Source organism: Sinocyclocheilus rhinocerous, unplaced genomic scaffold (genome assembly GCF_001515625.1).
Source record: "Sinocyclocheilus rhinocerous isolate Xijiao unplaced genomic scaffold, SAMN03320098_v1.1 scaffold1420, whole genome shotgun sequence".
In the NCBI taxonomy this organism is placed as follows: Eukaryota; Metazoa; Chordata; class Actinopteri; order Cypriniformes; family Cyprinidae; genus Sinocyclocheilus; species Sinocyclocheilus rhinocerous.
In genome coordinates, this window is record NW_015666537.1 from 191,878 (window position 1) to 207,110 (window position 15,233).

The 15,233-nt window shown below is 37.8% G+C and overlaps 1 protein-coding gene across 1 annotated transcript in view; it reads left to right on the top strand.

Annotated features, from left to right (window-relative positions):
• Nucleotides 1-15,233, top strand: part of LOC107732586 (catenin delta-2-like) — an 88,101-nt gene that overhangs the window by 16,403 nt on the left and 56,465 nt on the right. The window contains exons 2-3 of the mRNA XM_016543950.1: nt 2,250-2,383; nt 8,915-9,027. Of these exons, the coding sequence (XP_016399436.1) occupies nt 2,255-2,383; nt 8,915-9,027 (242 nt within the window). The 5' untranslated portion in view covers nt 2,250-2,254. The remainder of the gene's footprint in view (nt 1-2,249; nt 2,384-8,914; nt 9,028-15,233) is intronic.

Sequence of the window (15,233 nt, forward strand, 5' to 3'; positions counted from 1 at the left end):
GTGACGTCATGGCTGTCGCCGGCCAACGAGTTGGTGTTTTTTCAATGTATGCTTCAGACACGGGTCACGACGAGGCGTTCCCCATAGCGACCCCTAGAGGACGCAGTTCGAAGTTCCCATGAAAGGGAACCAGCCATTATTCCAGTCTTCAGTGTCACATGATCATTTTGTATTTTTGTATTTTGACTAGGTTTTTCATTTGTAATAATAGCTGGATTTGACTATATTGTAACTCATTGACAGTTTTAAAATCATAAACCAACATTTAGCAAAGCTAAACAATTCACAGACCAAGCTTGAAAAGGATGGCACACAGTGCAAAACCAATGCTGATATGTAGTAATGCTTAATAATTTGTAACACAGTGTAAAAATGTAAATGTTTCACACCAAATGTTTGTGCCATTGCAAGGCATAAACGTTTTAATTTATTATTATTATTATTATTTAATTATTTCAACAAAGCACTGGCATGCAACACAGGTCTTCAGGCCATCCATGCAATGATATTTTGTGTTTTTTGTTTATTTTTTAATCATGATTTATTTATGATGTCAGGATACTATTAATCAGAGGCAGATGGATGACTAAGATTTTTGTCAAAAAAGTGTAATCCATCTGAACCACATGCACCAACAGCTGGGACTGGCATTAGTTGATGTTCTGGTCTGTTTTGCGTGATCTCATTGGTAGTAAGTCATCAGTTTGACCTATAAATGAAAAGCATCTGCATCAGGTCACCAAAACTGATGAATAAATTGAGCATTTATCAATACTTATTTATCAGTTCCTATTTCACCTACGACTAGCATCTGTAGCATTTGTTTTCACAGTTCTTACTGTTCCCTTTTTTGATTGTATGTTCGCTCTTCTTTACAGAACAGAAGTGTTCACATTTGTGCCTGACGTGGGTGGTTGTGTAAAAAGGCTGTGTGTGCTGGTGCTCATAGGTACACATTCACACGTGAGCAGCCATTTTCTGTCTGCTCCTGCTGTGTGCAGACTGTTCTCTGGGGAAGCTTTAAATTTGGGTGTTTGCTTTTGAAGAGGGGAAGCAATTGCAAAGGAGAAAGCTGAGAATGAAGAGAGTGATCTGAGAGGACCAGAGCATTATAGTGGGATTTCATTACTTGAAATCTAAGGTTTTAAAAACCCACAAAGTCAACTTGATGTATTTCTCTTTGAAACTGAAAATGTGGGCCTAACATATTGATGGGCTAGCAAATATATATGCATATATGCTACAGTTAAAAAATTGGGGTAGTTTTTTTTTTTTTTAAAGAAATTAATACTTTTAATCAGCAAGGAGACATTAAATTGATCAAAAGTGACAGTAGACACTTGCAAAAACAAATTCAAATATAAGTGCTTTTCTTTTGAACTTTCTATTCATCAAATAATCCTGAAAAAAATGTATCATGGTTTACACAAAAACATTAAGCAGCACAACTGTTTTCAACATTGATAATAATAAGAAATGTCTCTTGAGCACCAAATCAGCATATTAGAATGATTTCTGAACAATCATGTGTCACTGAAGACTGGAGTAATGATGCTGAAAATTCAGCTTTGCCATTACTGGAATAAATTTACAGGAATACATTTGATTTTATTAGTAATATTTCACAATATTACAGTTTTTACTTCATTTTCCATCAAATAAATGCATCCTCTGTGAGTATAAGAGACTTCTTTCAAAAACATTTAAAAAAATCTTACCAACTTTTGAACGGTAGTGAATATGTATATGTGCTAAAAGTGATATTTGTAAACGTTTATTAATACATTAGCGTATAGTTGGTCTCAAAGCTAATGCACATGAACTAAAAGCCTCAAAAATAAAATTGTAGTTTTATGGGGTTTTCAAAGTCTTTTCTGTAGTTGATGTAGACAAATCAATGCATGACGGCGACAAGCTGAGAATCGTGTTTGGAATCCTCGAGAGATGAGGAGAAAAAAGTAGGTCAAAGAAGAGAGAGAGAGAGACTGAAAGAAACAGAGACGGTTAATTAAATATTATGTCTAACAATTATTACATCACGACAAACAATTGAAAATGTTGATAAAGCACTCTGATTAGTATTATGACATCAGAAAAGTGCCAAAGCATGATTTTTAATGTCATTTTACCTGACAGTCTGTCAATGTAAAGGATTTGTTTTAACTGATTGCTTTAGTATGCCGAAGCATGACAAAAGCCTTGCAGAGTTCATCTTGAATAACTGTTGATGCTATTGTTTTGGTTCACAGAAGTAATGCCAGTACCAGACCAACACTCTGACATAGAGAACTCCAGCATGTTGAGTCCGGTACTGAACGCCTCAAACGGAGATGGATCCGAGACCGAGACCACCTCTGCCATCTTGGCCTCTGTTAAAGAACAGGTGGGTACTTCATGTCAAACTATTGTAAAGTTCTTCATTCTTACATACTGTCTCTAATAGACGGTTATGATTCTCACCACACTCATACGGAAACATTCATTTCCCAACAGTTTAATTAGAAACTCTCTAAATCTTTATATACTGTAAACAGTAATTACACAGAATCATACCAGTCCTCAGATGAACTGCATATGCCATCTGGGTTAAGGAGCCGCAAGGTTTGGTGGGTTTCTGCGTGAGTCATTTCCATCATCTCGTGCTGCCGGTTTAATTTAGCGCCTGGTGTCTAAATTCACAGATACAAATGGTTTTTAATGGTCAACACTGCAACTCTGCCGTTACGTCTCAGTATCACATGGTTTTGTGGACAAGTGGGAGGAATGGATGTAGGTTTTGGGGCTGCGTGGTGCAAGAAATGTGAAATATTTGACACTCCATGTTGCAATCAGGTCTCCATGCTATGCTATAGTCACTACACTGCAACCTATCTATAATAAGATTGGTCACCTGCTTGTCAGCAGGTGGACATCTTCCCAGACATTGACGCAACCTTATGATAAACCGGCTTGATCTGTCAGGAATAATGACAGGTGATTGTAATTACTTATGACCTCCTGTCATAAAAAGTCATTTATGAAATGCTTTATAGGATTATTGCATATGTCAGAATTAGTGTGTGATGATGTACAGAATTTCTCACTTTTGCTCTGCATATTTATATGTCTGTCTTGGCTGGAGGCCATTTTTAAGTCAAGACCATGTGTAGATAAAAATGGATCGTGCAAGCCCTTCGCTTCCTGCTAGCGTTTAGCTCGCACTCCTGCTTTTAACCACGGGACAGAAAAAAGTGACATGCTCTTAGGGTTGGAAATCTAAACGGGGAGTGTTAAATTAGGCCACAGCCATAGGCTGCTGTGGGCCAGTCTAATAGCTCTCCAATCAGAGCGAGAAAAACTGTCTGCCATCTTTTTTTTTTGATGCTTTTCACTGGAGGGTACTGATGGACAGAGTCCATGTCGCATACAGTGTTTCTCTCTGAGAGGAGATTAAAAAACATGAAAAATGGTGATTTTCTTTTTTAAGTTGGTGTACTTTCCACTGAAACAGGATGATTGGGTGGGTCATATTGAAGAGCTTTAGTTACACTACCGTTCAAAAGTTTGGCAATATTTTGAATGTCTCTAATCTCACCAGGGCTGCATTGTTTGATCATAAATACAGTAAAAACAGTAAGTTAAAATGTAAATAATCTGTTTTCTATTTTAATGTATTTTTAAATGTAATTTATTCCTGTTATGGCAAAGCTGAATTAGTCATTACTCCAGTCTGGAGTGTCACATGATCCTTCAGAAATCATTCTAATATGTTGATTTGGTACTCATTTATAGTGCACATTTTTATTATTATTTTATTATCGTTTTTTTTTTAATAGAAATCTTTTGTAAAATTATAAATGTCTTTTCTGTCTTTAATGACTTAAGTTTTGATCAATTTAATGTGCCCTTGCTGAATGAAAGCATTCATTCATTCATTCATTCATTTAGTTGGTTAGTTAGTTATAAGTGATCTTACTGACCCCAAACTTTGGAATGGTAGTGTATATCACTGCCATGAACCATGATTTGCTGCTTGCTATCAAGGCATGCTATTTTAGCCCCTGCTGGTAGATGCTGTAACTACACCATTTGGCTCTAAAAAGCATCATTCTCCATCGATGGCCATTCAAAATGAGTTGCATATAGTGACTGAATACATTTATTTGGCATATATTTAGACAACGAGGTCAATGGAAATGCTAATAAATAGCTTTCTCCAAATATTATAGATCTTGCTTGCTACTGCTAGTCAGGTTGTGTTAGCAAGCAGGGTGTTCTCACGATAGAGAGCGTTTTAGTGGACAAAAATGTGTAGTACAAGATGAGTCATCATTATTTTTGGTCCATTTCCTGAAAAAGAAACATTGTACATTTTACATGTGCTAAAAGTGAATTTTGCCAATCTTTAGGAACAGGAAAAATAAGACCTTAAAACAAACTGAAAAGTCATTAACTGAAAATAAATGTTTATCATTTTGCCACTGCTTGTCTGCTCACACATATTATGATAAATCACTAGGCTTTTTTTCTCCTCCACTAGATGGCAATCTCCCATTTTAGAGGCTTTTAGTAGGGGTTTATCACAGAGGTTGTGAGGCAAAATTCACAGAATAAACTGAACTTCAGATCTAAAACCAGTGTAGATTTAGATGACAAAGGATGCTCTGTAGAAGTGAAAAACCATCTCCCCTCTGCTATGTATAAGTACAATGTACCAAAATGTCAGCAAAATCTCCTGGTCTCTTGTATGTGTGCTTTGTTTGCAGTTTTCAAGGTTACACGTGCAAGCAGAACACAGTCTCTCGTGTGTATGACTCTCTCGCATTAAAATTCTCCTGTATCACTTGTGCTAATCAGAATCACATGCGATGGTCAGGGAGAGAATGTTTAACAACCTGGACATATGTGCAGTGCTCTCACTGTATGGTAAGAACTAGTAAATACTGCATTTGCAGTAAAATGTTGCTTAGTGTGATTTCTTCTATATAATTAACACTCTTGTATTATTTGCCTTTGAGTATCACTTTCTCAGATTATGTTGACATAGTGATTATAGTAGTCTTATTAATGTATAAAGTACAGGTGTTCTTTTCAGAATTTTCAGAAGATCAACTTTTTTGTCCCTTTAATTTGGTGTTAATTAAAGAAATTGATCTTAGTGTTTTTAAAATGACACATTAATTATTCATAAAAAGCCACTGGCATATGAAGTTTTATTATGATCATGGCAAGGATTTTTTGGGGGAAAGTGCCAGTGTTTGTAAGGGGTAGTACAGCAAGGTCAAAAATTTATTTCCATTTAATTCTAACTCTGCATTTTTAGTCTTTTTTATTTCAAGGAAAGCATGTTAATCAGCTCATTATATCTTTGTCCGTTAGGAGTGATTTGCTTTAGCCAGAAGTGAAGTCATTTAGATGTTTTTAATCACATAATAATTAATGTCACATATTCAATCAAATGAAGCAGTTCTTTAATTACTTACAATATTCATAAAAGTTGAGGCTGTTTTGACAAAATTATCTACAAAAAGGCTGTTCAAGTTTATTTGAAGCTTATCCTGAGGTCCTTTGGATGATGTAATTTTCAACCAGGAATACATGCAATTTTCCCTTTACATTTTACAGACCAAATTAGTTCATCCGAGTCATTCCTGTCTGTTTAACACTGTTTTGTATGGCTCTCAGTCGGTGTGGTCAGGCTGTGGATTGGCTCTGGACTCATTTAACTCGAAATTGGAGTTAAATCCTTAAAGGAACTCGTGAGGCAAACCCCAAGTGACATTTGGCAATCAAATGGACCAATGAAGAAACTTAAATGTCAGTCTTTGTCCACAGGGCGCAATTAGGCATTTAGGCCAGAAGACCACATTCGGCTCTTGAAGCAGTCAGATCAATTTCTCAGTCCCTTGGCGATTTATTTTCTAAACAAATAGGTTTAACGGCCTTTTCTGGAGTTATTATGTAAGATAATGGGAATACATTACTGTTTCACATTCTTTTCACACTGCTGACCATGCAAAACACATTTTATGAGTTCTTATCAAATTAAATAGACTAAAATTGGCATACAAACAATTTTTACTCAGAAATTGTACAATTAATTACAAAGAAACAGCAAGTAACGCATTGAATTAGATGTGAAATTTTCAAGTAGAAAGAGTGAAATAATATTTACAAACTACAAACTCCAATAATCTCTGTTTTTTCTTCGAAAAATATTTTTTATATTGTAGTATAAATGCAGAAAAAACAATGTTTTGAATGTTAAAGAATCACCATTTTTGGTCCAGGTGACATGTCTGCTGTCCTAGCCGAGTGCTTTTCTGTCTGTGCGGACTGCTATATTTAACCAACTTTTGTGACAAGTGGAGGCTACTCCCCGCTCAGGGAGCCTGTCCATTGCAGGCTACTGAGGCAGACCAGCCTGTTAGGATCCCTAGAGGAAGCACAAAGCTTAGCATTGCACAGTGGAACGGTACTTTTTTTGCTGCCTGGACCCTCAAAAAACACCTCTTTCTCTCTGCCGCTCTGCGATCCTTTCAATGAGACTCTGCGTCTCCCCCCTTCTCCTCTTCAGAGTGAAGCACAGATGGCGTCAGAAAGAAGGGAAGAGTTTAGGAGGAGGCGGAAGAGTGACTGGAGGGCAGTGGTATTTGGCTGGCTGGCTGGTGGGAGGGACCCTTTGTGATGCAATGTTGCATAAATAATGCCAAAGGGGCGCTAAATTCACTGTTGCCATGACGACCTTTGTGCCTGACTGCACTCCACTTTTTGCTTTCCCGCTGGAAGGCAGTCACTACCACTCTTGTAGTTGTTCTAATGACTTTACTCTCCTGATAAGTGGAGATGAATGCAGTCTAGTGGGATAGTGATGTGCAGACACGGCTCTTTCTCAGCGCGGACAGCCTCTGGAGTATGGTACATGTGCCGGTAAGAGCGGTGTTATTTTATTTGTGAAGGCAACAGGTGTTTTACTGTGGGACTAAAAGCTGGAGTAGTTTTGTTGTTGTTGATGGTTAGATTGTTAGAGTCTAATCAGTTGTTGTTCTCTGTTTGCTCCATCTTGAACGTATTGATGTGCAATAAGAAAGGTCAGAGATGATGCTTGTTTGTATTGTAATTGCTGATGCTTTTTCAGTTGCAGAGCTAAGCAGCTTGCCTGTTTGTTGCAAATGCACAGAAATGCGTCTGCCATAAAGTCATTAAGTGAGACTCTAGACTTGTATAATGATTGTTGAAAAGTGTTGGAATGCTGCAGTTAGCGCCTCTTTAGTTGTCATGGTTCATAGAGCTCTCTTCAACACTCTGAATGGGTATTTTTGTAGCCTTCATCTGGGTTTGTGCCCAAAATAGCAGGTGATGTATTCTGGAGCCCTCTTAGCGTTAACCGCTCTGGGAAGAGAGACTTTGACCTTGTGGCTGAGTGAACTCATTTCAGCCTTGTCACAAAAGAAGGGGCAATGTCGCATTGGCTGTCGTAGCCCCGGGTGCAGGCACATAGTGCAGTGTTTCTGACTGGATTTTCACAGTGATTACTTTAAACAGGAGCTCTGGGATTTTATCTCTGATTTAGCATTGACAAGTTTGTCATTAAATGTTAAGCAGAGCATATCTAATTAAGAGAGGAGTGGGAGGGGTGTGTAGTGCTGGAATGGTCCAGTGACTATCAAAGTTCAGAATAATGCCTTTGGATGTCTGGAGAAACTGTGGAGAAGTTGAAAAGAATGTACTCTTTCAGTTTTTAATCATTGTACTTTGCAGACAGCTGATTCATTATGGCCAGGGCCCAAAATTAAGTATATATGCACCACCGTTTAAAAGTTTGGGGTCAGTAAGATACTAAAACTTTTATTCAGCAAGGAAGCGGTAAATTGAGTGCTAGTAAAGATGTTTATAATGTTACAAAATATTTCTATTTTAAAAAATGATTTTGAATTTTTTATTCAACAAAGAATCCTGAAAAATGTATCATGGTTTCCACAAAAATATTAGGCAGCACAATTGTTTTCAACACTGAAAATAATCTGAAATATCTTTTGAGCACCAAATCAGCACATTAGAATGATTTCTGAATGATCATATGGTACTGAAGACTGAAGTAATGACTGCTGAATATTCAACTTTGCCATCACAGGAATACATTACATTTAAATGTGATTTTATTTTATTTTTTTAAATGTAATATCATTTCACAATATTACAGTTTTTACTGTAGTTTTGGTCAAATAAATGAAGCCTTGGTGAGCAGAAGAGACTTTCTTTTAAAAATCACATGAACCTCAACTTTTTAAACAGTAGTGTATATTATTATTATTTATTCATAAAAAAGGATGCAAAATACAGCTTCATTCCCAAACATAATAATAATAATAATAAAATTCAACAACTATTATTTACCTGTTTTCTCCTTGCAGCATCATAAAAAGCTAGTTTAGTTTCCCTACCTGTCACAAAAGATGACACATCAAGATTTTGTTCGTAATATATTTGTTTTGAAGGTATACTACAAGTAGCCTTCCGCATATATTTAGAAAAAATAAAAGGTAAATGTCTTAAAACACACAAGTCGTGACAGATGTTTGCTTTAATAGATGGTTTGTGGGCCCACTTACATCAGCAAGGGTCTGACAGCCATTCTTACAGTTTGACCATGTTTAAATGGCAGTTCCTAATAAAGTTATTGACCTGAGACTAGATTTATGATCATTTTTGAAGAAAGAAAATGCAAGTGCATTTTATCAATATGTAAAGAAAAGCCCTGAGTGGCTGCACAGCATCACAGTGTTTGTACATCCCCCACACACACACACACACGCTCTGCGTAGTAGTTACTGGAGCATGTGTAAGTGCATGTGTAGTACATGTTATAGACAGAATCAATTCCATAATTCCTTTAGGGCTTTACACATACGCTCTGTCTGCTTTATGTTTGCAGGAGCTGCAATTTGAGCGACTGACGAGAGAGTTGGAGGCTGAGAGGCAGATTGTTGCCACCCAGCTGGAGAGATGCAAGCTGGGATCTGAGACCGGAAGCATGAGCAGCATCAGGTGGGTCTGGTGGAGCGACACCTCTGCCTTAACTCAATCTGTCTCACCACACCATCACCACTTACACCAGCTAAAACTAAAGATGTTTTTCACACCCTTCAATCTCTCCTTGATCTTCACCATCCAACTTGTCATTAAGCCATCAAATGTCATTAAAAGCATGTTTTTTAGTCTCCTACGTGAAATCCTTTGATGTCCCTTCCCGGCATATTCCATCATGAATATTTTAGTGTAACCACATTCACAGGAGACTCAGATCTAAATTCTAAATTCTTTCACTACTGCAAAGTAAACAAAGGGTTAAGTTGTCACAAGCTTTGAATTCAGCCTGTAATTAAAATCACACAGATACTATAATAAAACAGACTTTATGGATTATATATGCAATCAGTTTGACCTTTCAGAGGCTGATAAGTGCTTCTAATCACTGTTTACACTCAATGTTCAAACTGAATTGAATGGCCCCATTGTATTGTCCTCTTGTTGTTGCTGCAAAGCATATTTTGTGTGTTTATTCATCTAGCCTGAAAACTCAATATATCAAATGTCCTTCAGCTGTTCAGTCAATAAGACTCCCACATTGCTTTGCTTTGTCAGAGAGATTCTGTTGTGCAGGATGATGTCAGGTTTAAAGTTATGCATCATTGATTTTAGTATCAGTTCCATCAGTGTGAGTAGGGCACTGGAAACCTCAACCAGGGGGACCCCTGGACCCCCACATATTGTAACAGCACGTGTAAGCGACCTTGAGAAATTATTATAAAACAGAAAATGTCTAAATTTACTGCTCTACATACTCATATTTCCGTAGCTATTTTGTATTTCCTGGTCTATCACAAGTCATTTTTGCAAGTTCCCCCAAACCCTGTTTTTTTTTTTTCAGGCGCTTCTCTCCCACATTAGACGAGAGCTGCCAACGGACATGGTTAGACACATAGAATATTTAATTAGAGTAAAGTGGAGCGGAGACAGCACAGGCAGTGATGATTTGGATGTCAGGCCATCAAATGCTTTTGCTCCTAAGCCCATGACATGACTTATAAATATACACTACCGTTCAAAATATTTTGGGTTGGCAAGATTTTGCAAGTTTTAGAAAGAAGTCGCTCATGGTCAAAGGCTGCATTTATATTATTAAAAATACAGTACAAACTAGGGCTGTCAATTTTTTTTGAATATATTCGTCGAATTTAAAATAAAAATCCACATTTGAATGCGAAAACATTGCATTCAAATTTTAGTTGTGCGTTAAGGAGGCAGGCAGCCTTATCAGTGGCGCACGAGATGCAATGACGATGTAAGTGTCATTGCATTATAATGTTTTTATTAGCCTATCCAGTTGAAGCCACTAGATGCGGCGCTGCTGCGTTGTTCATTAAAAATATTCCGGAAAAAGAGAACATCAATGCGGAGAAGATCTTGTTTACATCTGAACTGAAACCAAGCCATTCACACAGAACACATATGTCGCGCATTTTCTAGAGGGACATCTATCACCGTTGCACTCGCATGTCGCACAAAGGAGCCGCATGTTTAGAAAGCCATGTAAAATTAATGCAAGTTTAACTTTGAAAAAAACATATATCGAGACTTTTTGGCGGGGTTTTTCCATCCCACTGCATCTCATGTTTTTAAATGAAAAATGTACTCTGTGTGATTGACTTTCCGCCTTTTGTATTAAACGATGCATACAAACATGATGCTGTTTTTTTATAGTTGTTTAAGCAACTTAATTATAATTGGTTTATAAACATTATTTTAAACATTATGCACTTTTTTCACAGATAGTCATGTAATCTTATGCTTTGAATAAACGTGCATTAGTAATATTTTGCTCGATGCGCCCTCTTGTGGCCTCAGAAGAGAAGCCAAAAGCTTTTCTTCACCCTAACTGAAATTATGCATTTTAAATTTGAATATAATTCGAATTTTGATAATATTTAAGTACAAAATTCGAATTTAGTTTTTCAGCCATTTTGACAGCCCTAGTAGTATTGTGAAATATTATTAGAATTTAAAATAACTTTTCTATTTTATAATATTTATATGTATAAATATATATGTATATAGTATTCATATATTATGCAATATATACTAATAAATTCTCTTTAATCAAATTTCTTTAAAGACTGACTGCACACTTTTGAACAGTACTATTGTGCTTTTAGATTGTTATTGGTTAAAGTAATACATTTTTAATGATGTCATCAACCACAGCGTTGTTGCTGATTGAACCTGTCTTTTTAATTTTTACTCAAGCTTGATCTTTTGATTGTTCTTGCATTTATTTCCGACTGTTGGTATGTGTAGTCTTAAAGAGTTAGATCAGATCTCTCCTCAAGACAAATACAGCTTACAGACAAACAAGCTGCTCAAGGTCTTAATAGAAGCTGCTAGTCAAATAACACGGTGCTCAGGCATCTAATCAGGGTTTGCATGGATCTTGATTGGTCTCACAATTCAGGGTTATTTTACTTTGTGGACTTTCTATCCCGTAGTTATTTTTCTGCTGTTGACTGCAACAGTCATATATTTTTCTGTGATGGTGTTACTAGGTTACTAGCTGCTGTTCAATTTCAATTGCAAAACAATACTGATACAAAACACTTCACTGACTATTATTTGTTTCTTTTTTATAAGACAGCAAGCTGAAAGTCACAGCATCAGGAGGAGCACTGTGGGCTAAAGTGAGCACTTTCAGCCTGTGACCCACTTGTTTAATGAAACATGGGTCTTTTCAAATAGCACTCCATTTTGAACAAACATAATACTGGCCTAGTTCTTCAGCTGTTCTTCAACTGTCTGATACTCAGCAAAAACAAATCTCCGATTAGCCGATGTGCAAAATGCCTCTGCAGTCACAATGGAAATGCCAAGTGAAGTTGTCTTATTGCCTCGAGCAGGACGTCCATCGGTCCGAACCTCGGCACAGCGTCAAACATCTGCTGCTCTGAGTGAGGCCTTTGACTCGATAGTAGACATTCACTGTTGAGCCCTATCCTGTAGCGTGGAGTTGTCTCACTAAACGCTGTCTGTCGAGCACAGCGAGGGAGTATTAAGCCAAAGCTGTTTGACTGTTTTTCTGCCAGATTAGTCCACCAGTCTCCTGTGAGCTTGGACTGCGCTGGCACTGTGTACGCATCTACAATGTGTGCCTCGAGGAGAGATAATGCTTTGTTGGCATGTGGTGTAAATAAGTTGTATTGAGGAGACAATGTGCTTGACAGCTCTAATGCTCTAATCTCACTGTAGTATAAAGGGAAGTGAGAGCTTCTGTCCATACAGTAGGCAACGGGAAAATACTATTATTAGTATCTTGTTTGTAAAGTATGTACATTATTTCTGCATTTGCTGTGCGCAGCAACAAGCTTTTTGTCTGTTCCTGCAGCTAAGTTGGTAGAGTTATGATGCTAGCTACATCATGTATATAAAGTGTGTTACTTGATTGCATTGTAATCTGCTTTGAATAAAAGCATTTGCCTAAATGTAAAAAGGAAATGCATGAATGTGCATCTAGTATCAAATACCCACTTTATTTGAAATTGCACATGAAAAGGAAAAAAAACATTGAAAGGCATGTCCATTGAGACTGTATGGAAATGCATTATATTTCTTTTTACCCTTTAGGTGAAGAGGATACATTTATAGAAAGTAAGATGGTTGGCCAAATTCACTGAACAGTTTTGTGTGCGATATTTCATTGTAAAAATCTGCTTTGTTTTCACTAACCACCAGCAATCTACTTTAACTAGGCTTTAAGTGAGCTGAAATAGCAGCGTGCTGTGGGTATGTAAATGAAGTCAAACATGCAGTGTAGAAAAGTGCACTTTAAGCATTATGGAATTGGCAAAGGCCAATTCAGGTGCCTGGAACATGGTCTTGGTAAAGTATGTCAGAGTGTGGTAGTATTCTGGAATCTTTTACCTATAGGCTACCTATAGGTGGGGGGGAGTGAATGTACAGCGCACTCTTCCACCTTCAATACCCATGACTGAGGTGCCCTTGAGCAAGGCACCAAACTCCCAATTGCTCCCCGGGCGCCACAGCAAAAATGGCTGCCCACTGCTCAGGGTGTGTGTTCATGGTGTGTGTGTGTGTGTGTTCCCTACTAACTGCTGTGTGTGTGCACTTGGTTGGGTTAAATGTAGAGCACAAATTCTGAGTATGGGACACCATACTTGGCCACACGTCACGTCACTTAAACCAACCATCATCAAGAACAGAAAGTGTGCATTATTGCAACATTTTTGGTCCTCTTTGTATCGTTATCTGATTAGCAACATTCCTTCAGTGTTTTGGGTGCAAAAACAATGCAGCATATTTAGTTATAGTTAAACAAAAACTGAAAATTGCAACCCAGGCTCATTTGAAATACGTGCCTCTAAATACATTTCTGCAACACCGTTATTACGTACCTTACTGCACGTTTTGCGGCAGTTTCGAAGTGAAATGTCCAGTGAGTGGTGCTAAAACAAGGGTTCAATACGTGACCCTGGCACGTTTTTTTTTTACGTTGATATAGGTACGTATTGCTGTGTTTTTATTACGTTACTTCAGGTACGTATTGCGGCGGTTCATAATTCAAATATCCGGGGAGGGTCGCTAAAAGTTAATGATCTATCGTGTTGGAAATATCACACACCCGGAGCAGTGGGCAGCCATATTGCTGGTGCGCCCTGGGAGCAGTTGGGGGTTCTGTGCCTTGCTTAAGAGTCTCACCTCAGTCGTGGCATTGAGGGTGGAAGAGAGCGCTGGTTATTCACTCCCCCCACGACAAGTTCTGCCAGATCTGAGACTCAAACCCACAACCTTCGGGTTACAAGTCTGACTCTCTAACCATTAGGCCACGACTGTATTTGTCTTTGTCCATACAATGAAAGTCAGTGGGTTCCAATGTTGTTTCATTATATGTACAAAAACAGTTCTCGAAAATATCCTCTTTTAGGTTCTTCTATTGTTTTCAACACATACCCATTGAAATTCATCCTGTTGAACTCATCTAGAACTGGGGTAGGGTTAAGGACAGTGGTAGTAAGAAACCTCCCCATCTGCCTGTGCACCCAAGGTGTCTGTGCTCAGACAATCCCTCTCCATTCTTACAGGATATTAAGCATATTAAGGGTGTCTGCTGCACTGGCTGACTCTCACTAAGTGTCTCCCTATACAGTACGGGGAATACAGAGCGTATTGATTTAGCAAGCAATCTGTCAGGCTTAAGGGGCGATGAAAGCTTCTTCTGCTACCCAAGTTCAGTTATAAGCCCGGACTGCTTGATTTCAGCCTAACCGTGTAGACTTAAACCCAGTTTGGTGACTGAGAAACAAAGATTCTGTCTGCGTCTCAATTACTGGGGCGACCCTGCAGTTATTATATTGAAAGTAGCTTTCGATAACTAGGCTATGGTGAATGAAAATGACTCTTTGGAAGAGATTTATAATCTTGTATAACAGATTTTGATTCAGATATAGCTGAATTGTTATTGAAATTTCTGAAAAGATGTTTAAATAGTAGTTATATATGTAATGTATCATAGTATTTTTATCACCTAAATCTTGTTTTATCGTTTAATGTTTTAGGTCTTAATGTGGTTCTAGTGTATTTTTACACAGAGGAAATTGTCTTTTGACTATATTTCCTGCCTGTCAATGCCAGTGGAAGACAGCGACACATACTTGATCTGCCTTGTGACAAAGCCAGCACACTGCCGCCTAGCTTAGCTAAGACAGCCTAGCATAGTGTTGATCTCAACCACTGAGCTCGCTACATGTGACATCACTCTCGCTGTCAGCCTAATGACCCACCACATCCTCAGATGCTCTCAAAATAACGTTTCGTCCTTCTAGAAAGTACACTTGCAATAGGAAATGTGTGATTGATCCTGTAATTGCTCAGCTGACTGCTGTTGTCTTAGCCTCATGGCAGCACACTGGGGTTAAATCAATGTTTATTTTTTTAGCACTGAGAATAAAGCATGTTTCATTTATTTTTTAAAGGGGTCATATGATGTTGCTAAAAAGAACATTATTTTGTGTATTTGGTGTAATGAAATGTGTTTATGCGGTTTAAGGTTAAAAAAACACATTATTTTGCACATACTGTACATTATTGTTTCTCCTCCGCCTTTCTGAAACACGTCGATTTTTACAAAGCTCATCGGCCTGAAAAGCGAGGTGTGCTCTGATTGGCCAACTATCCAGTGCATTGTG